At 49.3% G+C, this 25,150-nt stretch overlaps 1 protein-coding gene and 1 non-coding gene across 8 annotated transcripts in view; one reads left to right on the top strand and one right to left on the bottom strand.

The window, feature by feature from the left end:
- Positions 1-19,857, top strand: part of GPKOW (G-patch domain and KOW motifs) — a 32,388-nt gene extending 12,531 nt beyond the window's left edge. For 3 of the 7 annotated variants that reach the window (XM_055120554.1, XM_055120558.1, XM_055120560.1), the window contains exons 3-14: positions 2,723-2,805; positions 7,181-7,753; positions 8,944-9,098; positions 9,179-9,303; positions 11,097-11,206; positions 12,077-12,290; positions 12,639-12,768; positions 13,602-13,704; positions 13,899-14,025; positions 14,115-14,184; positions 17,800-17,885; positions 18,531-19,857. In XM_055120554.1, the coding sequence (XP_054976529.1) occupies positions 7,578-7,753; positions 8,944-9,098; positions 9,179-9,303; positions 11,097-11,206; positions 12,077-12,290; positions 12,639-12,768; positions 13,602-13,704; positions 13,899-14,025; positions 14,115-14,184; positions 17,800-17,885; positions 18,531-18,665 (1,431 nt within the window). In that variant the 5' untranslated portion in view covers positions 2,723-2,805; positions 7,181-7,577 and the 3' untranslated portion in view covers positions 18,666-19,857. Of the gene's footprint in view, positions 1-2,722; positions 2,806-6,466; positions 6,693-7,180; positions 7,754-8,943; positions 9,099-9,178; positions 9,304-11,096; positions 11,207-12,076; positions 12,291-12,638; positions 12,769-13,601; positions 13,705-13,898; positions 14,026-14,114; positions 14,185-17,799; positions 17,886-18,530 lie in introns of all 7 variants that reach the window. The other 4 variants (XM_055120556.1, XM_055120555.1, XM_055120557.1 and 1 more) reach the window with 4 other exon arrangements.
- A 1,323-nt stretch (positions 19,858-21,180) lies between these two features.
- LOC129400535 (U6 spliceosomal RNA) lies at positions 21,181-21,283 on the bottom strand. Its single transcript, XR_008627759.1, has one exon. It is a non-coding gene; the product is annotated as a U6 spliceosomal RNA (small nuclear RNA).
- Positions 21,284-25,150: the final 3,867 nt, after the last annotated feature.

The following is a 25,150-nucleotide window of genomic DNA, read 5'->3' as shown; positions in this document are numbered from 1 at the left end:
CTTAGATCAAACCCAGGTTGATCACTTGCAAGGCAAGTCCCCTACCCACTCTACTATCTCTTGGCCCCAGTTTTATTATATTATTTAAAAATTGGGTGGGGGGAGGGTTTGGGATGCACCTAGCTGTACTTTGGTCTTACTTCTGGCTCTGTGTTAGGGAATACTTCTGGCAGTGATTGGGGTCAATATGTAGTTCTGGGGAATCTAACTGTACTCAGTCATATGCAAGGCAAATGCCTAAACCTCTGTAGAATCTCTTTACCCATCCTCCCAGAATTTAAATAGGGGTTCCCAGAAGCCATTTCTAGCATAGTACTCAGGGGTCATGTAGTGCTGAGGATTAGACCTTGGGCTCCCACATGTGCACTATGCATTCCAGCCTCTGAGCTATCTCCATGGTTCATAAGATAGGATTCTTTTTGCCTTTTGGGTCACACCCGGCGATTCACAGGGGTTACTCCTGGCTCATGCACTCAGGAATTACTCCTGGTGGTACTCGGGGAACCATATGGGATGCTGGGAATCAAACCCGGGTCAGCCATGTGCAAGGCAAATGCCCTACCCACTGTGCTATCACTCCAGTTCCCATAAGATAGGATTTTGATAGGAATTGCACTATGAATTTGGGTTATATTTCCCTCTTAACAATATTAAGTTGTTATGGTTCACTTTTGTTGTTGTTGTTTGTTTTTTGGGTCACACCCAGCAATGCACAGAGATTACTCCTGGCTCTGCACTCAGGAATCACTCCTGGCAGTGCTCAGGGAACCATATGGGATGCTGGGAATCAAATCCGGGTCGGCGCGTGCAAGGCAAATGCCCTACCCGCTGTGCTATCACTCCAGCCCCTGTTATGGTTCACTTTTTATGTTTGGGGGTCACACGTGGCTATGTTTAGTTCTTCTTGCTCTGTGCTTAGTGATCACTCTTAGTGGACTTAGGGGTCATACAGGGTGCCAAGGATGTAATCCAGTTGGTTGCGTGGATGGCAAATGCCCGCCTGTAGTACTATCTCCCCTCGCATCCAAAATGAAGGCTTTTTATCCGTGAATGCTATGTCCTTATTTATTTAGGTTTTATTTTTCTGAAGGGGCGAGGGCACACTCAGTGATACTCAGGGCTTAGTCCTGGTTCTGCACTTAGAGATCACTCTTGGTGGTACTCCAGAGATGTAGTGCTAGGGACGAAACCCAGGCTGGCCACATGCTGGGCACGTGTAAATTCAAATTGTGGGTGCGTTCGGTGGCCAAGAACTGTTCCCTGGCTGGCAGACATTGGGGAATGAAGGAATTTATTATACTTCTGACACTTAGCTTGTCTCTTTTTGATGCCAGGGTAGATTATAGCTTTCCCTGGGTCCATCCAAGTCCCTCGCCGGGACCCTCCTTTTGGGTGTGTTAGGAAGTAAGGGCAACTGAGGCTTAAGTCAAGTAAATATGATGGATGCCTGGGAGTAAATATTATTCGGGGTCAATTAACTCCCTTGTTACAAAAGCATAGCATCAACTGTCTTCCTGTGTCTATGCAAAAAGGGCATTGCTAAACCATGCAAAGGACATAAAAGAAAGAGAAAAGCAGTATAGATTATTAGTGCCTGATTTAATTGGGTGTGCATCAGGAGCACTGTGATAGCAGTAACTGAATAAACATAAGCTTTGTGTGGGAGGAACAAGGACAAACCAATGTTATCCAACAGGCATGTGCCTCACCCTCTGTCCTAGCTCTCCAGCCCTAGGTGGTCTTTTTAAATTTTTTCAACAGTGTGTAGGTTTCAGAGCATATATTGATTTATTTACATATAGTGTTTGTGTGTACACGTGTGTGTGCACATGTTACTCAGGGCCTCACATGCAAAGCATGTAATCTGCCACTGAGCCACTTTCCTAGAACCCAGATGGCAATGTTTACTCCTTTTTTGTTTTTTTCTTTGGGGGCCACACCCGGTGATGCTCAGAGGTTACTCCTGGCTCTGCACTCAGGAATCAATCCTGGTGGTGCTCAGGGGACCATTTGGGATGCCAGGAACAAACCAGGGTTGGTCACGTGCAAGCAACAATCTAATCTGTACTAGATCTCTGACCCTAGAATTATTTCATTAATTTTATTTTTACTTGTGTAAGGAGTACAATTCATTTAGAGCTTTTTTTTCTTTTTGGGTCACAACTGGCGATGCACAGGGGTTACTCCTGGCTTTGCACTCAGGAATTACTCCTGGGAGTGCTCAGGGGACCATATGGGATGCTGGGAATCGAACCTGGGTCGGCCGCATGCAAGGCAAACGTCCTACCTGCTATGCTATCACTCCAAGCCCCATTTCGAACTTTTTAAAATTTACTTTTAAAAGTTTACAGTAGTGTTTATTATTATTATTATTATTATTATTATTATTAGTAGTAGTAGTAGTAGTAGTAGTAGTAGTAGTAGTAGTAGTTTGATTTTTAGGCTACACCAGTGGTCTTTGGGGCTTACTCAGGGGTCACACCTGGTAGGCTCAGGGACCCATATGGGTTGCTGGGGATTGAACTCAAGTTGGCTTCATGCAAGGCAAATGCCCCACCCACTGAACTACAGTGCTTTAGCACTACAGTAGTGTTATCACCTACCCCACCCCTCCGTGTTCCCCCATCCCCCGCATTGCCTGGGTAACCTCATAATCTGGTCTCATAATCCAAGGGTGTGTTTTCATTTGCTTCACAATTTTTTTTTCAAATTTCATTTTCAGTTTTTGGGTTACACCGGCAGCGCTCAGGGGACTATATGTGGTGCAGGATTCAAACTATTGTTGTAGCCACAACCACATGTAAGGTAAGTGCCTTAACCTCGGTACTATCTTATTTTTTCTTTTTGGGTCACACCCAGCAATTCTCAGGGGTTACTCCTGGCTCTGCACTCAGGAATTATTCCTTGCAGTGCTGGGGGTACCATATGGGATGCCGGGAATCGAACCTGGTTGGCCGCATGCAAAGCAAATGCCCTACCCATTGTACTATCACTCCGGCCCCACCTCTGTACTATCTTGTTGGATAACATTAGTTTGTCCTTGCTCTTCCCACAGGAAGCTTAGGTTTACTGGAAGGTTCTGTCTCATTATCATTTGAAGCCTTTTTAAAAATTATTTTTATGATCTGGAGAGACAGTGCAGTGGGCAGTGGGTAGGAAATTTGCCTTGTATGTGGCTGCTGCAGGCTCCATTCCTGGAACAACATAGGGGCCCCCAAGCCCTGCTAGGAATGATCCCTGAGCATAGAGCCAGGAGTAAGACTTGAGCACCTCTGGGCATGGCCTAAATACCAAAAATAAAATACAATAGAATAAGGAGCTAGAGAGATAGTACAGCAGGTGGGGTGTTTGCCTTGCATGCAGCCAACCTAGGTTCAATCCCCAGCACCCCTTAAAGTTCCCTGACTCCTGCCAGAAGTGACCCCTGAGCACAGAACCAGGAGCAATCCCTGAGCTCTTCCAGGCATGCGCCCCACAAAAAAAAAAAAAAAACAGAATTGAGGGCCACAGAAGTAGCTTAATGGAAAGACCTTTCTTTTCATGTGTGAGGCATTTGGTTGATCCCTGGCACCATTAAACAAAATTAGTAATCATATACTTCCAAGAAAGCAGTCGACTCTGATTCTAACTTTTGTCACTGTATAACTTGTCTTGTTTTGTGTGGTAGTTATTTAATTATGAATGGATAGTTACATGTCCCTATAGGACAGTAGTATAGCAGGTAAGTTGCATGCAGTTGACCTGAGTTCAGTCCTCAGTATCCCGTATGGTTCCCTAAACCCCACCAGGAGTAATCCTTGAGTGCAGAGCCATAATATAAGAAATATAATATAAGACCTTATAATAATATAAGACCTAGGAACCATGAATATGTCCCCAAACCAAACAAAAATTAAAATCCACAGAGCTGTACACTTACCATGTGCATATTTGGGGCCTGAGAGATACCACTAATATATGAATGAATTTTAAATTGGTTTTTAAGTGAAAGAAAACTATCTGAGAGGGGCTGGAGCAATAGCACAGCGGGTAGGGCGTTTGCCTTGCACGCAGCCGACCTGGGTTCGATTCCCAGCATCCCATATGGTCCCCTGAGCACCACCAGGGGTGATTCCTGAGTGCAGAGCCAGGAGTAACCCCTGTGCATCGCCGGGTGTGACCCAAAAAGCAAAAAAAAAAAATTAAAATTAAAAAATAAGAAAACTATCTGAGAGCTGGGACAATAGCTCAAAGGACCAAAGTATATGCTTTCCATGTGGAAGATCTCGTGTTCAGTCCCAGTAACACATGGAGTGACCCCAGAGCACTGCTTTGAGACTTGGTCAGGAGCATTGCCAAATGCTCAAACAAAATACAGAAAATGTATATTTTACCACATACAAGTTGCATTATTATTCTTCATCTGTTTCTTTTTGGGCCATACCCAGTGGTACTCCTGGCTCTGAAATTAGGAATCACTCCTGATGGACTTAGGGGAACATGTGGGACCAGGGATCAAACCCAAGTAGGCCTCATTCAAGGCAAGTGCCCTACTTACTGTACCATCTCTGTTGCCCCTACATTATTATTATCATTGTTATTATTATTATTATTTTTGCTTTTTGGGTCACACCCAGCGATGCACAGAGGTCACTCCTGGCTCATGCACTCAGGAATCACCCCTGGCGGTGCTCAGAGGACCATATGAGATGTTGGGATTCGAACCTGGGTCGGCCGTGTGCAAGGCAAATGCCCTACCCGCTGTGCTATCACTCCAGCCCTACATTATTATTTTTAAAGTTTTCTGTAACCCCTGGGCACTGCCAAGTGTGGTCTCCCCAGAAAAGGATATTAAATAATAATATAGAAATATTTTTGGTGGCTTTTGTTTTGGGGCCACATCTGCTCAGGGATAACTCCTGGAAGGACTTAGGAGCCCAGGGGTCCATATGTGGTGCTGGGGATAAAACCCAGGTTGGCTGCATGCAAAGCAAGTGCCTTATCCGTGTTCTATCTCTCTGACCCCACTGCAACAATGTTTAAAATATTAGTTGAGATCATTTGTGGTTATGGAAATATATATACCTATTTCCCATTATTATGTGATTTGGGTGGTTTGTTTTGGGGTCACACCCTGTGGTGCACAGGGCCTACTCCTAGCTCTTAATGCTTGCTGGGCTACCTCCTCAGCCCTACTGCGTGGTTACTATTATTTGTGTGTGTGTCTATGTGTGTTGGGGGGGGGTAGATTCTGAGAGCTATGCCACATGTTGCTCAGAGACTAGTATGAACTGTGTTCAGAAGTGACCCCTGGTGATGCATAGGCAAGTATATGCAGTGCTGGGGTCTTGAACCAGGATTGACTGCATTTTGTGATTATTGAGGTTTGATGTACACTCATATGATATATTCAGAAAGAATATAGCATTAACAAATAACAGTCAGTGGCTAGAAAGATAACTCAATGGGCTAATCACAGGCTTTGCATGCAGGGGACTTCGGTTCAATCCCCAGTTCCACATTGTTCTCTGAGCATTGCCATGAGTGACTCTTGGCACACAGCTAGGAGTAGCCTTTGGGCACCACAGGATGTGATATACCCCCAAATTACAACAATAAACCAACCAAAAATCAGTAATTCATATAGCTGGTAGGGAGTTTTCTTTGCACATGGCTGACCTGGGTTCAATCTCGAGTACCTCATATGGTCCCCCGAGCCCACCAGGAGTGATCCCTGAATGTCAAGCAAGCCAGAAGTAAGCCCTAAGCGTTGCAGGTTGGAGACCCCAAATGAAAAAAGAACAATCAATAATTAATGAAGTATAGAATAGCCATTATACTAATTTAATGTTTAATGATTTAAATTATTTTGGTTTTGAAAACAGGAGGTACTATGTGCTGTGGAGTTGCTCCTGGGACCATGTGGTGCCCGAGATCGAGCCCTGACTTCTCACATGCAAAGCGTGTGCCCACCCAATTGAATTGTGCCTCCTGCCCTATTTCGCTTTGTTTTGAGGGCCCAAGCCTCACACATGCAAGGCATGTGCTGTATCACCTGAGCCGCATTTCTAGCCCCTGTGTGAATCTCTTCCTTTCTTCCGTCCCATTCCCTCCTTCCCTTCCTATTTTTCTTTTTACTTTTTAAAAATTATTTATTTATTTATTTATTTTAAATTTTTCTCGAATTACCATGTGGAAAGTTACAAAGTTCTCAGGTTTATGTCTCAGTTATACAATATTCAAACGCCCATCCCTTCACCAGTGCCCATATTCCACCACCAAAAACACCAGTATACCCCCCACCCCACCCCTACCCCCAACTGTATAACTGATGAATTTCACTTCATTTTCTCTTTACCTTGATTACGTTCCATATTTCAACACAAAACTCACTATTGTTGTTGGAGTTTCCCCTGAAGAAAGACAGCCCTACTACCACAGAAGCATTTGATAATTAGTTTTCCATTAAAAGACTGTATGTTTTCAGTTTTTAGAAAAGGTCGCGCGGCCGCTAATGCGGTTTGGAGCTGTCCCAGTCCCGAATCCCGGAGCCATGTTAGTTGCTGCTCAGTGTCGCCGGGACTCCATCTGGAGAAGGTGTGCTGGCTGTACCTCCTCCGTCTGGATCTCCGGTGTTGCTGGCCCGGTATCGGGTCCGGAGCATTCTCCGGCTGCGTTGCTCACCAGAACACCCGGCTTCTTCTCTGTTGAATGTGGCAAGATCTCCTATTTTTCTTAATGGCTTATTATTATTGTTATCGTTGTTATTGTTACTATGATGATAAATATGATGGGTTGTGGCCCCACCCCGCTGTGCTCATGCGGTATCTCTAGCTCAGTGCTCAAGAGGACCCTTGGCAGTGCTCCAGGAATCATATTGGTGCCAGGGATTCCAATGCTAGGTCTATGGAGGTGAATGCAAGGCAAGAGACTTAACCTTCTGGGGCTGGAGCGATAGCACAGTGTGTAGGGCATTTGCGCTGCACGCGGCTGACCCGAGTTCCATTCCCAGCATCCCATATGGTCCCCCCAGCACTGCCAGGAGTAATTCCTGAGTGCAGAGCCAGGAGTGACCCCTGTGCATCGCCAGGTTTGACTGAAAAAAAGCAAAAAAAAAAAAAGAGAGAGAGAGAGAGAGAGACTTAACCTTGCACTATCTCTCCTCATTAATGGTTTATCTTTCGTCCACGTCCTCCCACAGGACCCGTGCAGCACTGACGGCGCGCGCCATCGACGAATAATAAGTACTAGCCAACACCTCCACGAAGGAACGCAGACCTGGCAACAAAACCAGACGGCCGACATCCCCTAAACAGCCCGCTACCCCCCCCCCGCCCCCAAGGATCTGCATTTCCCTAGGCCCTTGCCGAGCCGCGCGCTGTCCAAAGAGCTTCACAGCCGCTTCTCGCGGGCGCGTGTCCGCCGTTGCCCGACGTGGCCGCGGAGTCTCCGGGCAGCGCAGCCCGCGCGCCCCCTGCCGGCCGCCGCCGCCGCGCGCCCAACGACGCTTCCCGGAGAGCCGCGCGCCCCCTGCCGGCCGCCGCGCGCCCAACCAGGCGTCCCGTACAGTCGCGCGCAGGCGGGGGAAGAGACGCAAAATGGCGGACGCCGACGACGGCGTCTCGGGGCCGGCGGCGTTGTCCGGCGCGCCCGTTTCGTTCAGCTTCAGCCGCACGTCCTCCCGGAGACGGCTGGCCGACGCGGGAGACGGCGCGGGGGCGGCGCCGGAGGAAAAGGATTTCTTGAAGAGCGTGGAAGGGCGGGAACTGCACAGGTGACGCTCGCGGCTTGCGGGCCCGCGGAAGTCGGGGCGCTGGGTGCTGGCGGGCAGGGGGAGAGCCGGCCGACGGGCTCGATGGCGGGGCTCGGGGGGGCCCGGAGCACGAGAGCAAGGATTTGGTCGGGGGGGTGGGGGGGGCTCGGATCGCGGCGAGGACCGAGACGGCGGGATGTGTCGTGCGGTGGCGGTGTCACCGGGACAGGGTCCCCCTGAGCGACACGCCCTCGGAGACGGTGAAAGGAGGGGAGAGTTGCAGAGCCCCTGACGCGGGGGCTCCTGCACTAGGGAGCTTTGGAGTGGGCCCGCCGGCTCGGGTTGGGGGAGGCCCCGTTGTGGGAGCGCGGGGAGCGCCGTCCACCAGGCAGACAGTCCGGGGAGCTGGTCTGGCCGCGGGGCTGGAGACCGCCCGGCTGAAGATGAGTCGGTCACTGTGCTCTCCTCGAAAGTGGGTCTTTTTCGTGTGTTTTGGAGGGCCGACACCCGCTTGTGGGGGGACCCGACGTGAGGGTGAATTCAATCGGGTTGGCGGTAAGTGCCCTACCCATGTGCTATCTCTTTTTTGTTTTTTGGCTTTTCGGGTCACACCCGGCGATGCTCGGGGGTTACTCCTGGCTCTGCACTCAGGAATTACCCCTGGCGGTGCTGGGGGACCATATGGGATGCTGGTACTCGAACCTGGGTCGGCCGCACACAAGGCAGACGTCCTACCCGCTGTGCTATCACTCCAGCCCATGTGCATCTCTTCACCTCGAAAGTGGGTCTTCATGAGCAGAGGGAGCAAGACTGAGGACTGCTTCCTCCCAGCCACTGATATTTAAGAATTGGGGGTGTGCGTGGAGCGGGGAGAGTGCACGGAAGGCGCCCTCAAAGGGACTGGAGCCATAGTACAGTGATTAGGATGCTTGCCTTGCATGCATCTGACCCAGGTTCAATCCCTGGCATCCTATATGGTTTCCTGAGCCCACCAGGAATGATCGCGGAGCAAAGGTTTAGGTGTGGCCCAAAAACCAAAAAGGAGGCACTGTCAGAAGGCACGTAACTGTGCAGACAACCCTGTGATGGAGGGCTTAACTGAGCAATGGGGGTGAGTTCGGTTCCTGTGTTTTGTTCTGAATGAAGGGGTGTGGCTGAGAACCCACTGAGGATGCTGCCCCCCTAGCCTCATCCTTCTGTGTCTACCTCAGTGTGAAGCCCTTGGAAGCCCCTAAGGAACTGGTGATCCCTCTGATCCAGAATGGCCGCCAGCGCAGACAGCCCCCAGCCCAGACCCAGGAGCTGTCCACAGATGACCCCATGATGGATGGGGTGCTCTCGCAGGCTGTAAAGGAGTTGATTGAGGGTAAGTAGCCTCTCTCACTTTACAAATGAAGGTGGCAGGATAGAACATCACCTAATTCTTCCCTCCTCATTCTTTCATAGAATCCAAGAAGTCTTTGGAGGAAAGAGAAAATGCTGGTGTTGACCCCACTCTCGCAATCCCCATGATTCAGAAAGGATGCACTTCCAGCGAGCGTGGGGAAGACAGCGAACCTCAGGCTGAGACAGTGAGTTGGCCCCTGATACTTCTGCCCCCCAAGTCTTTCTTTGGCCTATCTGTCAGGCTTGCTTCCCTGGACTCGGTAGGGAAAGTCTGTGGGTACATTAAAGGCTGCTGCCTGTTCCCCCCTTTCATTCTTTTGGGAAGTCTTCATGTATGAATCTAGGAGCCAAAGATGTACTTCAAGCGCTAGGCCGTGTGCTTCTAATGTGCAAGACCCTTTGCTTTGACCCATTACTGCTTCATGGTTCCCAGTGCACTATCAAAGGGTAGTGCTGAGAAAGTACAGTTAGGAGTAGCCCCCGCACACCACTAAAAGAAAGGAAAAAAAGGGGGACCGGAGAGGCAGTGGTAGGGTACTTGCTTTGCATGAGACCACCCAGGGTTCCATCTCCAGCACCACATAAACTTTCCTGAGCATTGCCAGGAGTGAGTCCTGAGCACAGAGCCAGGAGAAAGACTGGAACACTGCTAAGTATGATCCTAAATTAAAAACAAAGAAATAGATAAACGTGAATCTAGTGGTGTGACAGAGTACTTGGATTCTGGGATTATCTGAATGAGATGAGGAGTAAGGCAACTGAACATAAAAACACCCTGAGGATCAGCTGTCCTGTGCATCAGAAGCGAACCAAGCAAACTATTGTAGCCGAATAGAATGGGTGATACAGGAAATAATAGATGACGTCATAAATCATCAGCTGAGGGATGGGTGTAATATAGAAGGACGCATAAGGTTAGCTAGACAGGGAAATGCTCCTACTGGCAACAACTTGGGGTCTGAGTACAGCAGGCAGGGTGCTTGCCTTACGTGTAGATGACCTGGGTTCGATCCCTGGTACCCGATATAGTCCTCTGAGCCCTCCTGAGTGCAGAGTCAGGAGTAAGCCCTGAGCACTGCTGGGTATGGCCCAAAAACAAAACAAAAAATTTGGAGCGGAGCTTGAGAAATAGTACAGGGTGTAGGACACTTGTTTGCCTTACATGTGGCTGACCCGTGTTCAAATCCCTAGCACAACCTATGATTCCCTGAATATTGTCAGGGCTCACTCCTGATCACAGAGCCAGGAATAGCCCCTGAGCACCACCATATGTGAGCCCCTGCCCTTTTTTTGGGGGGGGGCACACCCAGCAGTGCTGAGGGCTTATTCCTAGCTTTCAGCTCAGGGATCATTCTTGGTAGCCTTGGGGGACCATATGGGTCCCCTGGGGATTGAACCTGGGTTGGCTACTTGCAAGGCAAGCACTCTAACCACTGTACTGTTGTTCTGGCCTCTGGTTAACTGCTTTATCCCCAGTGCATAGTACAAAATGTAGCTCAGAATAGGTGCTTTAGGGATATTTTGGGGTTGTCTTGTTTGTTTGGGGGTGCCACCCCTGAGATACTAAGGCGTTGCTCCTGGCTCTATGCTGAGGGATCAGTTCTGGAGGGACTCAGAGAATCATATGTGGTGCCAGGGGTCGAACCAGGATCAGCTGCATGCAAAGCAAGTGCCTTATCTGTTGTACTATTTCTCAGGCCCTGTCTTTTTTTTTTCCTTCATGGTGCTGGGGACTGAACCCAGGTCCTCACATGCTGCAAGGCAGGTAGGTGCTCTGCTGCTGAGCTTCATCCCCGACCCAGCTTCAAGAATATCTGTTAAAGGACCAAACATGTTCATGGAGCAAGAGAAAATTAAAAATCACCCTTGGGCTGACTGGAAAAGAAGCATGGAGGGTCACCCTGTGGGCAGCAGCATGTTCTTCCGAGTCTCCAGCTGCAGCCAAGTCTGATAACCTTTCCTCTACCTCACCCTACAGACCCCAGAGGAGGCCAATTATGAGGCAGTCCCTGTGGAGGCCTATGGGCTGGCCATGCTGAGAGGCATGGGCTGGAAACCCGGTGAGGGTATCGGCCGCACCTTCAATCAGTGAGTCCTGGGATCGGGGTAAGGGGACAGCAGACAGGACAGTGAACAAGTGTCCCCCTATCATGGTTACCACCCACCCATAATGCTCCAGGCAGGAAGAGAGCATGTTACAGTCCAGGAGCGCTTAACAGGTTGACACCAGCACTTAACCACAAGGGACTCACGGGAGGATGTGTTTGTTTGTTGTTTCATTTTGGGCCCACACCTGGCCTGGTTTTGTACTCAGGGGACCATATGGCGTGCCAGGGATCAAACCCTAGTGGGCTGCCTGCGAAACAAACACCTTACCATTCTGTTAATTTGCCCAGCCCTGAGATGAGCACTTTAAGGTCCATTTCTTCTGCGTGGTAGGAATATTTCTACCATTTCCCACACAGAAGTATAATTATATCTGGATTCGCTTGGGTACCACTACAGGGGGTAGATACTATGAAATAGTGAAATATGCTGTTAAGTTGATCCCAATGAAGTAGCCGTATCTTTAAGTCAGACGCAGTTCTGCTCTGAGGTCAAGAATGACATTTGGGGGCCAGAGCAATAGTACGGCGGGTAGAGAGCTTAAGAATGGCATTTGTCAAGATTGCGGCTTGGGAGTGTGCAGAGAGACATAGTATTGTGGATGGGGCATTTGCCTTGCAAGTGGCCAACCTGGGTTTGATCCCCAGCATTCCATATGCTCCCTCAAGCACTACCAGGAAAAAGTTCCTGAGTGCAGAACTAGTAACCTCTGAGCATTGCCAGATGTGGCCCCCAAACAAAATGAAAACATTGGGGTGTGGGGTTTGGCAAGGATCTGGGGAGGGAGGGAGATTGAAGGCCATGTCAGTCTTCCCACCAAACCTCTATTCTGTGAAATATTCTGTCCTGCAGAGTGGTCAAGCCCCGTGTCAACTCCCTGCGGCCTAAGGGCTTAGGGCTGGGTGCCAGCCTGACAGACCTCCAAAGTCTGGCCCCAACTGGCCCCCACCGCCCACCAAAGCCAAATGAGGAGCGTGAGAAGGATAAAGAAGAGCAGCCCAAGGAACTGGTGCCTGGAGGAGCTGTGGTCATGCTGTCTGGGCCACATCGCGGCCTCTATGGGAAGGTCAGGAAGCCAGAGGGCCAGGGTCCAGGACAAGCAACATGAGACTGGTGCCATCGCCAGAGGAAGATTCAGGGTTGGGGTACAAAGGCTAAAGGCCTTGTCTTTCAGGACTGCTTCGTGGCTTCATTCAGTGACTCGGGGCTCCTTGCTAGGTGGTTTTGAACCTCGGCATAGAGCTATGGAGGAGAGAATGCCATAGGCCCCAGGGCCCGAGGATTAAATGATTAATGCTAGTTTAGGCCTCACAGCATGTGCTTTGTGTTTAAGATATAGGGTTTTCAGTTAGGACCTTGGCATGTGAGTAGAATCCACTCAGGTCCTGTTTAACTTATCCCACACACACTTTAGGTGGAAGGCCTCGATCCAGACAACGCGCGGGCCATGGTTCGTCTGGCCACAAAGAGCCACATGGTGACTGTGAGTGAGTACTGCCTGCGGCCCGTCTCCCAACAGGAGTTTGACAAGAACACAAACCCCGGTGAGTGGGCCTCTGGCCAAGTGGGAGAGCTGGAGCAACAGTCCCAAGGGGGTTGGAATGGTCCGTCTTGTGAGGGAAGGCCGATTGTAGAGCAGCAGCAGACTGCAGGGTTGAGACTGCTGGCCTCAGGAGATGAGAAGGCACAGAAGTGATTGGTTCCATTTGAGTTTCCATGTGACTGAGAAGGCCTGGGTCTCTAGACACATGTTAAGGGGGAAGAACAGGCTTAGACACCAGTTCAAACTGCTAGGATTAGGGTTCGGTTTGGTTTTATTATTTTTTGACTTTGGGGATACTCTGGAAATGCTCAGGACTTACTCCTGGTGGTGTTCAGGGGACTATATGTGATGCTGGCAATCGAACCTGGGTTGGCTGTGTGCAAGGCAAGCACCCTGCCCTCCACCTGGCTGTGCTCAGGGGTTACTCCTGGCTCTGTGCTCAGGAATTACTTCTTTTTTTTGGCTTTTTGGGTCACATCCAGCGATGCACAGAGGTTACTCCTGGCTCATGCACTCAGGAATTACTTCTGACGGCGCTTGGTGCTTGGGATTATTTGGCAAGGAAGGCTATTTTGCTGAGGGCCAATGAGGATAGATTTATCCTTGGGGGCTGCCAAGCTGCTACTAGGCTCACACTAACACTATTGGAGTGGGCTGGGTGATGAATGAACGCTTTCTGAAGGAGTCCCAGAAGATTGAGGGGAATGGAAAGAGCATGTGCCTTGTCCTGGGGTGGGGGGACTTTGTTGGGTGGGAGGTGGTTCAGGCTGAGGCATGTCCTGAGAAGAGGGAATGATAAAGACACTGAGGCTCTCCCTGGTTCCCCTTGAGCAGGCCAAGCTGACAGAAGCTGCCCCAGACAACTGAATGGAAAAGGCTCGCAGGACCTGGACCTCTGGGAGGACTCACACAGGAAGCGGAAGCATCTTCCAGACCAGTAGGCCTCAGAGCTGGGAGGAGACGGTGGGGATGTGGAGATGTCGGGGCCTCCCACAAGTCCCTCAAAGCTTATAGGGCAAGGAGAACCCCTGGAAAGAACTAGAAGGGGCGTCGTGGGTGGGTCTCATGGCCTCAGCAAAGGTGGGGATGATAAGCCAGGTCTGAGCATGAATGCCAACACCCTCTCCACAGCCAGAGCGGCCCCTCAGCCAAGGGGAACACGGCCACAGCCTCCCGGACTCAGCACTGGCTGCACAGGGACCTGCGGGTGCGGTTTGTGGACAAACAGCACAAGGGTGGCCGCTATTATAACACAAAGGTCAGAGCCCCACCACCCCAGTGCCCTTCCCTCCCAAAGCCTCCCCCAGTGCTTCCGCGGTCTCATGGCTGCTGACCCTCTCTACCCAGATGACCATTGAAGATGTCCTGAGTCCAGGTATTTGTGTGTGTCGGACAGATGAAGGCCGTATCTTGGAAGGTGAGTCCGAGACGGGCCTCTGGGTCATTCTCCTGGAGGCTGATCAAGAAGGGGACTGTGTGGTGCTTGGCTAGGAGCAGTACAGCAGGGTACAGCAAGGGACCGAGTTCAACCCCTGGCACAACAAAAAACCAAAGCAAAGCAAAACACAGAGGGTGTGTTAGGCCATCAACTTGGCCTAGGCAAACACTGGGAACTTTTGTCCTTTGCCCAGCAACCTCTCCAAGGACATTAGAGAGACTAGTAAAGCAGGTAGGGCACTTCCCTTGCACGCCACCAACCCGGGTTCCATCTCCAGAATCCCATGTGGTCTCTGCAGCACCTCCAGAAGTGATCCCTGAGTATTGCCAGGTCTGGCCCCCAAACCAAAAATGAAACTTAAAGGACATCGGGGGATCCTGTAATGGAATTCATCTTGTTGCAGGTGACTGGTGTGGAGTTGGGAGGAGGGATGGCAGCCTTGTGAAGGAAGCCTACTGCTTCCCCAGGCATTTCCCCAGTCACCCTTTTATCTGTACCTGCATGGTATAGACCTCAGGTATTACCAGCCCCACTTGTCAAACGTCAACTGGATTCCACTTGTTTTTTAGTTTGGTTTGGTTCTGGGGTCACACCCCGTGATGCTCAGGTCTTACTCCTGACTCTGCAATCAGGTGAATCACTACTGGCAGTGCTCAGTATACGATGCAGAGATCCAACCTAGATCGTTTCCATGCAAGGCAAACACTTTACCTGATGTACTACTGCTCTGGCCTGGAGTTCCACTTGTTTTGCTTGGTCTGGAAAATGAGCCTTGCCACCCAGTTTCTCAGGGAGCCGTGGAATCCAGGATGGAGCAAGGAATTGCTTTTTGCAGGAAAAGAAACAAAGTCCAAGTTCTTCTCCAGCTTTCTCAGGTTCATCGAATTCCCTCCCAGGAAAGAATTTCAGGAGGCAGTAAATTGTGAAGTATAGCAGTTTTACTTAGAGATTACGAGGAAGGAAAGAGAGAGTAATGTGTTCATGAGAGATCCCAGGCTTCTCCAGAGGACTGAGCCAAGAGTACCCATCTCAAGTGGAGATGTGGGCCATGCCACCAGGAAGGGGAGGTGCCCTGCTTGCCTTTGCAGAGTTGGTTTTATAAGCTTTTTCCCAAACTGCCCCCACATCGGGCTTTCTTTTTTTTTCTTTTTGGGTCATACCCAGTGATGCACAGGGGTTATTCCTGGCCATGCAGTCAGGAATTACTCCTGGTGGTGCTCGGGGGACCATATGGGGATGCTGGGAATCAAACCCGGGTCGGCTGCGTGCAAGGCAAATGCCCTACCCGCTGTGCTGTCACTCCAGCCCCACATCGGGCTTTCTACATAGATGATTTCATAGCTGCAACCCTTTGTTCCTGCTGGAACTTCTCGCTGGAAGGGGTCCAGGCTTCTCTGGACTGGTGCTGGCACAAGTTGAGGCTTATCAGACCTCAGTTTCCGTGTCCACAAAATGGGTGCTGGAGTGATAGCACAACGGGTAGGGCGTTTGCCTTGCACGCGGCCAACCCGGGTTCGATTCCCAGCATCCCATATGGTCCCCTGAGCACGGCCAGGGGTAATTCCTGATGCAGAGCCAGGAGTGACCCCTGAGCATCTCGGGGTGTGACCCAAAAAGCAAAAAAAAAAAAAAAAGAAAAAAATGGGTGCATCCATCCTGCATTTTGGTACTTCTAGATAGTGACAAGAGATCTTTTTCAGATCCCATGATGGTCTTCTTACTTCCCCAAAACTCCCTGACAGCCCCTGCCCCTTCACCCCCTGTCCTTGCCTGTATAGTCTGTACCCTATGTTTTCATCTGAGAAAGAAAACAGGAAGTGACCTTTTTTGTTGTTCTTTTTTTTTTTTTGGTGGTGGTCAACAAAATGGTGGGTCTTTGTTTTTGTTTTTTTTGCTTTTTGGGTCACACATGGCGATGCACAGGGGTTACTCCTGGCTCATGTACTCAGTGATTACCCCTGGCAGTGCTCGAGGGACCATATGGGATTCTGGGAATTGAATGTGGGTTGGCCGTGTGCAAGGCAAACACCCTACCCGCTGTGCTATTGCTCCAGCTCCAAAATGGTGTTTAAGAGCGGCGGTGTTTCTTTTTTTTTTTCTTTTGGGTCACATCCGGAGATGCACAGGGGTTACTCCTGGCTTTGCACTCAGGAATTACTCCTGGCAGTGTGTGGGGGACCGTATGGGATGCTGGGAATCGATCCCCAGTTGGCCACCCTCAAGATAAACACCCTACCCATTGTACTCTTGCTCCAGCCCCATTGTGATGGTGTTTTTTAATACTGATTCAGCTAAAAAATTACAACCATAAATGTGTTAAAAATTTTTTTCTAGGGTTGGAGTGATAGCACAGCGGGTAGGGTGTTTGCCTTGCATGTGGCCAACCTGGGTTCAAATCTCAGCATCCCATATGGTCCCCTGAGCACCACCAGGAGTAATTCCTGAGTGTAGAGCCAGGAGTAACCCCTGTGCATCGCCAGTTTTGACCCAAAAAGCAAAATAAAAAAATATTTCTAATCACACAGGGTACAGTTTCTTCTTTTTCATTGAAATTAAACAGGTATTGGGGCTGGAGTGATAGCACAGCGGGTAGGGTGTTTGCCTTGCACGTGGCCGACCCGGGTTCGAATCCCAGCATCCTATATGGACCCTGAGGACCGCCAGGGGTAATTCCTGAGTGCATGAGCCAGGAATGACCCCTGTGCATTGCCAGGTGTGACCCAAAAAGCCAAAAAAAAGAAGTTAAACAGGTATTGAAAAGGAAAAGGAATCCCGTAATTGTGGGAGGGAAAAATGGTTCTCATAATACAAATAAAATACATGTTTTAATTTCATATAATTTGTTCAGGTGACATCCTTAGTATTTCTTTTTCTGAATGTCCTAAACCCAACTGTGTAGAAACATATTTATTATTTTTTATTGAATCACCATGAGATTATAGTTACATAGCTTTCATGATTCAGTTTCAGTCATACAATGATTGAACACCCATCCCTCCACCAGTGAACATTTTCCACCACCAGTGTCCCCAGTATCCCTCCTGCCACCCTAACCCTACCCCATCCCCTGTCTCTATGGCAGTTTTCTTTTTTCTCTTCTTTTGGGATTTATGGTTTGCAATACAGATTCTGAGAAGCCCTCATGTTTGGTCCTTTATCTACTTTCAGCACACATCTCCCATCCCGAGCGATCCCTCCAACCATCATTGACTTAGTGATCCCTTCTCTATCCCAGCTGCCTTCTCCCCCTGCTCGTGAGGCAGGCTTCCAACAGTGGAGCAGTCAGAAAGTGATTCTTTGTCCCCCTGGGGATTGCTGCATCACAGGCTAAAGGATGGCATCTTAAGTCACTTTCCCAGTGTGGGGCCAGGCTGCTGATTTACCTCTAATAAGTGGTGTCTTTATGCCTTTTTTCACCCTCAATCTCTGTGAATTCCCCCCTTTCTGACAGCCATCACCAGGAACTGCTGCTGAAACTTGCCCCTCAGTGAAATGGGCATGGTGGCCTGTGACCCCATCCAAAAGAGAGGAAGGGCCCCGACTGGGACTGGATCTCCCTGGCCGCCACCCCCTCATACCTTTGCTCTTCTACAGGGCTGAAGGAAGACATGCTGGAGACGCTGGTCCCCAAGGTTGAGGGCCACCGGGTGATGGTGGTGCTGGGACCCCAGGCTGGAAAGGTGAGTCCCAGATCTGAAAGTGTCGGGGGAGGGCCGTGCTGGCTTGGCCATGCTAACACCCCACCTTTTTTTTTTTTGCTTTTTGGGTCACATCCGGCATTGCACAGGGGTTACTCCTGGATCATGCACTCAGGAATTACTCTTGGCGGTGCTCGGGGGACCATATGGGATGCTGGAAATTGAACCCGGGTCATTTGCATGCAAGGCAAATGCCCTACTCGCTGTGCTATCGCTCTAGCCCCAAATATTTTTTAATGAAACACTGTGAGATACAATTAGAGACTTACACACTTTCGTGATTACATTTCAATCATACAATGGTCCACCAGTGTACATTTTCCACCACCAGTGTCCCCAGTATCCCTCCCGCCACCCCACCCTATCTCCCCCCACACCCCGCCTCTGTGGCAGGCACATTCCCTTTTGCTCTCTCTCTCCCCCTTTGGGTGTTGTGGTTTGCAATACAAGTATTAAGTGGCCATCATGTTTGGTCTGTAGTCTACTTTCAGCATGCGTGTCCCATCCCAAGCAAGCCCTCCAAGCATTCTTTGCTTGGTGGTCCCTTCTCTGTCTCAGCTGCCTTTTTCCCCAGCATGTGAGACCAGCTTCCAAGCCGGCTAATACCCCACCTTGTCACTGCTGTAGGTGGGCCGCCTACTAGGCCGGGACCAAGCACGGAGTCGGGCCATGGTGCAGCTACAGAGAGAGAATCAGCTTTTGGAGCTTCACTACGATGCTGTCTGCCAGTATATGGGCCCCAGTGATGCCGAGGATGACTGACACCCGTGTCCCCTGACTCCCATCCCCTAGACTCCAGCCTGCTGTCCTGTGGAGTCTGGAAAGGCTGCCTGCCTGCAGGGGAGGAGAGTCTTAGTCTTACTCTTTCCTCTGGGGACACGCAGGGTTCTCAGTGGATAGGATGGGTTAGCTGGGAAGCCTGAAGCAAGCCTAGGGCTTAACAGGATTTAACATTTACCAAAACCCATTGCACATGTTGACTTAAAAGTTACGCCACCCTTAATGGTCCAACAGTGGAGAGGGGAACCTTCCATCAGCAACTCTCTCCACATCCAGGCTTGGGGCTCAGGACAAGGGTGAGGACCCAGAGTGCAGGCAAAGGGTTCCCTGCTGGAAATGGATACTCTGATGTGGACGGTCTGGAGGCCGCAGACACCTTTGAACAGGAACGTCACAACAGGGACTCCGCTCTAACTCCAGTCCAGAGCAGACCCCCAGAGGGTATCTTGAACCCTAACTGAGTTGGGTGGGGCAGGGGTACTCCAACTCTACATATTTCTAAAGGAGCTGCTGAGTTTCTTGGTGCCCCTTTAAGGCAAAACTGGCTTGCAAGTAAAAAGTTTGATCTGTCACAATTCAAAATGATTCTGGTTGCTCCTGGAGAACTATTTTTCACAGAAAAGGTGGTTGTTAGAGGAGCTTTAGACTTGTTCCGGTTTTTATAGCTTCATATAGAAAAACCAAGGAAAGAACGCCAACATTTAGGCACAGTTGTTCTTCCAGGTCAGTTCCCCGCCCCCCCCCACACACACACACATTCACACAAACTCCTTAAGTTGCTGGTTCAGTAAGTGGCATTTCGGTTAGTCTGGGGCCTATGGCAAGAACTGCTGCAGGAACATAGAACGGGCCTGGAGGGTTCAGACCCATAGCCCTCAAGTGGGGGCCACGGCCCAACTGCTAGCCACCCTTGTGGGCCACTGTAAAATGAACTTTGAGGGACAGATTTGCTCTTATATTTGTAATGAATTCTAGGCTGAAGGTTTTATCAAAATCATTCAAATAGGGTTGTTGGTGCAATGGGCAGAGAGCAAACCCCCTCCCCCAGTTCCTCCAGTCCTGCAGTTACCTTTGTGGTTATATACACACTGCCTCCATCCCCAGAATTCCAGATGAAGTTGTACTGTTTCTTTTTGTCTGTAGAACAAAGACGTTTATTAAACCTTAAACCCATTTTGTGAGTTTTCTCTTTCAACTTGCAGATATTATATAAAAGTATGTCAGACTTCACATTTGTCATTGATATGCACCTATCTATATCTAATCTCTAATCCACGTAGTCTTTGATAGAGACTAGATTTCTGTATTTACATCCAGCTCTGGTAAAAGTATCGACATAGAGTTAGCAATAAACATGCCAAGTGTGTGGTTGGTCCAACTGCAGTAGTTTTACAATTAATTGATCACAGCCAACTACAGATTTCTTGGTCTAAAACAATAGTAGGTAGGGCATTTGCCTTGCACATGGTCAAACTGGGTTTAATCTTTGGCACCCCATATGATCCGCTGATCCTGCCAGCAGTGATTCCTGAGCACAGAGCCAGGAGTAAGTCCTAAGCACCATCAGGTGTTGCCCCAAAACAAAAAAATTACCATCAAATATTGCCTTTTTTCACAGAAAGGAATTAAGTGTCTTGCCCAAGTTCCCACTGTTGGCAAGTAGAATACAACGTAATTTTCTCAGGCCATTTTCACTTAGAGATTGTACACAGATTTGACAAAACACTTGGCTTTAAAAGATGTAATATGGACCAGCGAGAAGTTCCAGCAGGAACAAAGGGTTGCAGCTATGAAATCATCTATGTAGAAAGCCCGATGTGGGGCTGGAGTGACAGCACAGCGGGTAGGGCGTTTGCCTTGCATGCAGCTGACCCGGGTTCGATTCCCAGCATCCCATATGGTTCCCCAAGCATCACCTGGAATTACTCCAGAGGCAGGAGTAACCCCAGTACATCGCTGGGTGTGACCCCAAAAGCCAAAATAAAGATGTAGTATGGCAAGACAAAGTGGGAAGAGCTGATGAATGAAGGCTTCTCACATTGTAGTATATCTAAATGCTTTTGTGGTATTTGGGCCACACCTGGTTGTGCTCAGGGCATATTCTTGGCACTGTGCTCATGGATCACTCCTGATGGTGTTCAGAGGACCATATTCAATGCTGCAGACTGAATCAGGGTCAGTGGTATGTAAGGCAAATACCTTGTACTTGTACCTGTACTCTGACTCCAATAAACACTGGGGTTGTTTTTTTTGGGTAGGGGCACACCCAACCATGATCAGGGGTCACTCTTGGAAGGAACTCGGGACCATACGTGGTGTTGGGGATTGAACCCAGGTCTGACACGTGCAAGGAAAGTGCCTTACATGCTGTACTATTACTCCGGCTCCAATAAATGCTTTTAAAACATTTCCAGAGTATGTTCCATTTTAGTCAGTTTGATGCACATTGCTTACTAATAGGGAAATTAAGAATGAGCACTGTCATACTGTAAATTATAAAAACATGTAATACTTCACAAATTTACATATCATCCTTGCTCAGGGGCTGTGCAGATCTCTAATACTCCAATTTTTTGTATATGTGCTGCCAAAGTGAGCACCCAATAAGTGCTTTTGATGAGCATTTTGGACCACATTTTTCTCGTTGCTTTGAGGTCACACCCAGAGGTGCTCAGGACTTACTCCTGGCTCTCTTCAGCCCCTTTTCCAAGCCTGCCTTTTAGATAGGCCAGAGAGATAGTAAAGTGGGTAAGGCCTTGCACACTGCCGACTATGGTTTGATCCTAGAACCCCATATGCTTTCCAGAACACCACCAAGAGTGATCCCTGAGCACAGTTGGGTGTAACCCCAAAATCCACCCTCCAAATGTAAGGGACTTGCATTGCATGTGGCTGACACAGATTAAATTCCCTGGCACCGCATAGGGTCCTCCAGGAGTGATCCCTGAGTGCATAGACAGGAGAGAGCCCTGAGCACAAATGGGTGTGGCCCAAAAACCAGAGAGAGAGACCAGGACTGCTCTGGCTGTGTCCAGAATGCCTAGCCCTCAGCAGAGCACCTGGTCCCCCTAATAAGCCAACAAGAATTTGGTGCCTCCCTGAGATGATCCCTCCTGATCCTGATGGTTAAGGACAGGGCTCCTTCAAATCCAAGAAAATCAGACACCATAAGCAGGCTTTCTCAATCTATCTCTTGTCTGTTGTCCACAAAGACTTGTTCCTAAAGACTCATTGAGAGACTCAGGGAGACAGTACAGCGGGCAGTATATTTGCCTTACATGCAGCTGGCCTGGGTTTGGTCACTGCCATTCCAGCAGTTGCCCTGAGCCCTGTCAGGAGTGATCCCAGAGCACAAATCCATGAGTACACCCTGAGCACTGCCAGATGTGTCCTCTAAACAAAACACACATTTTATTTATTTATTATTTATTTTTATTTTTTTGCTTTTTGGGTCACACCTGGCAATGCACAGGGAACCATATGGGATGCTGGGAATCAAACCCGGGTCGGCTGCATGTAAGGTAAATGCCCTACCTGCTGTGCTATTGATCCAGCCCCCCATACACACATTTTAAAAAAGACTGATGGAGTCTAGCTTCCTCCTGGCTTCCTGGCCTGGCGTTTGTAGGCGACCCAGGCTTCCCCTTTCGCAGTAGGTGCAGCAGCAGCATCTTCTCTGAACCTAGAAGCTGTCAGGACTCCTGCACAAGCCTGGAAGCAGGACCGCTACAGTTTGCACTGAAGCTGAGCAGGGGGTGAGGGGAGAGGCTGGACTGGCACTCAGAGGCATGCCCAGGGGGCGGTCCTGGCTTCCATCTGTAGTACAGCAAAAGAAGAAAAAAGCATGTGTCTATCCTGCCAAGTGTGCAGAAGTTTCCCTGGCAGGGTGGTGCCTCTGAGCCATGAATTTGTGGCAGATTTAAGAACCAGCTTTGCCATTCAGGCAGAAGTGAACCATTTGAGTGACATGGGGGCCAAGCCTGGTCGCTGTCACTGTCACTGTCATCCCATTGCTCATCAATTTGTTCGAGTGGGCACCAGTAACGTCTCTCATTGAAAGACTTATTGTCACTATTTTTGGCATATACAATACACACGGGTAGCTTGCCAGGCTCTGCTGTGCGGGCTCGATACTCTCGGTAGCTTGCCGGGCTCTCCGAGAGGGGCAGAGAAATCGAACTCGGGTCGGCTGCATGAAAGGCAAACGCCCTACCGTTGTGCTATCGCTCCAGCCCCCAAGCCTGGTAACACACACACACACACACATATATATATATGTGTATATATATATATGATGTTTTTATTTCTCACTCTCTCTTGGGTTTTTTTGTTTGTTTTGCTTTGTTTTGTTTTTGCTTTTTGGGTCACACCTGGTGATGCTCAGGGTTATTCCTGGCTCTGCACTCAGGAATTACCCCTGGCAGTGCTCAGGGGACCATATGGGATGCTGGGATTAGAACCCGGGTCAGCCACATGCAAGGCAAATGCCCTACCCACTATGCTATAGCTCCAGCCCCCCCTCTCTCTTGTTTTGGGGTTATACCTGTCAATGCTCAGGGTTTACTCATGGCTCTGCACCTAGGAATCACTCCTGGCAATGCTCAGAGGAAGTTATGAGATGCCAAGGATTGAACCTGGTCGGCCAGGTGCAAGGTAAGTGCCTTCTCCACTGTACTACTGCTCCAGCCCTTCTTTTCTCATTTTGGTTTTGGTGACATACCTGGTGGTGCTGAGTGCTACTCCCGGTGCATTGTTTAAGAGTCACTCCTAGGGGCTGGAGCGATAGCACAGCGGGTAGGGTGTTTGCCTTGCACGCGGCCGACCCGGGTTCTAATCCCAGCATCCCATATGGTACCCTGAGCACCGCCAGGGGTAATTCCTGAGTGAAGAGCCAGGAGTAACCCCTGTGCGTCGCCGGGTGTGACCCAAAAACCAAAAAAAAAAAAAAAACAGAGTCACTCCTAAAGGTGCTCCTGGGACCACAGGGTACTGGGGATAGAACTCAGGCCTCCTGCATACAAAGCATGCCTAGAATCAGCAAAATAGTACAGCAGGTAGTGTGTGTGCCTTGCACATGTTCGACCCAGATTCGATCTCTGGAACCTCATATAACCTGAACCCCACTAGGAGTGATCCCCAAGCATAGGGTCAGGAGTAAGCCCTGAGAACTGCTGGGTATGGCCCCCAAACAAACAATGAAAAGCATATGCTAAGCCCTTTGAAAGACCCAACACCCAGTCTTTTCTGTCATTCCCTTTATGGATAGGGAGAGTCTCTTTCGCCCGTAATGGTGTCGCTCTGTTTGTGACGCCACACTGAAGAGTAACTATCCAGCAATTTGAAAAACCCTGTGAGGGGTAGTGGATTATCACCAAGAGCCCTATCTATTCAATGAACATCTCTTGAATTCTGGTTTGCCAGCTATGTTCTGCATGCTGGAAATATGGTAGATAGTAAGCTGTTCATTGAACAAATACTGAGTTCTGGAAGCCAAAGAGACACTTCAATGGGCTAAACCACATGCTTTGTACCAGGAAACCCAGATTTCATCCCCAGTACCACAAAATATCCCAAGTAGCACCAAGTGCCCTGAGCACTAAGCAGGCAGTAGCCCCTGAGCACCTCCAACTGTGGTCCACAACAACCCCCCCCACACACACACACACTCACGAGTTCATACTATATAGGCTAGTAGGTACTGGGAATTTAGGTACAAAAATAGGAAGGAAGTGATCAGGCTGGAGCAATAGTACAGTGGGTAGGGTGCTTGCCTTGCAAACAGCCAACCTGGTTTTGATTCCTAACACCCCATAGGGTCCCAGCAAGCACCATCAAATATGATTCCTGAATGCAGAGCCAGGAATAAGCCCTGAGCACCACCAAGTATGGCCTCAAAACAAAACAAAACAAAATATGTTCATTGCAGCACTGTTTACAATAGCCAGAATCTGGAAAAAACCCGAGTGCCCGAGAACAGATGACTGGTTAAAGAAACTTTTATATATCTACATAATGGAATACTATGCAGCTGTCAGAAAGGATGAAGTCATGAACTTTGCATATAAGTGGATCAACATGGAAAGTATCATGCTAAGTGAAATGAGTCAGAAAGAAAGAGACAGACATAGAAAAATTGCACTCATCTGCGGAATATAAAACAACAGAATGGGAGGGGCCAGAGCGATAGCACAGCAGGTAGGGAGTTTGCTTTGCACGCGGCCGACCTGGGTTCGATCCCCGGCATCCCATATGGTCCCCCAAGCACCGCCAGGAGTAATTCCTGAGTGCAAAGCCAGGAGTAACCCCTGAGCATTGCTGGGTGTGACCCAAAAAGCAAAAAAAAAAAAACCAGAATGGGAGACTAACACCCAAGAATAGTAGCAATAAGTACCAGGAGATTTGCTCCATGGCTTGAAAGCCGGCCTCACATGCTGGGGGAAAAGGCAGCTCAGATAGAGAAGGGAACA

Source organism: Sorex araneus, chromosome X (genome assembly GCF_027595985.1).
Source record: "Sorex araneus isolate mSorAra2 chromosome X, mSorAra2.pri, whole genome shotgun sequence".
Classification (NCBI taxonomy): Eukaryota; Metazoa; Chordata; class Mammalia; order Eulipotyphla; family Soricidae; genus Sorex; species Sorex araneus.
The sequence above is the reverse complement of the archived record's forward strand: the minus strand, read 5'-3'. Positions and strand labels throughout refer to the sequence as shown.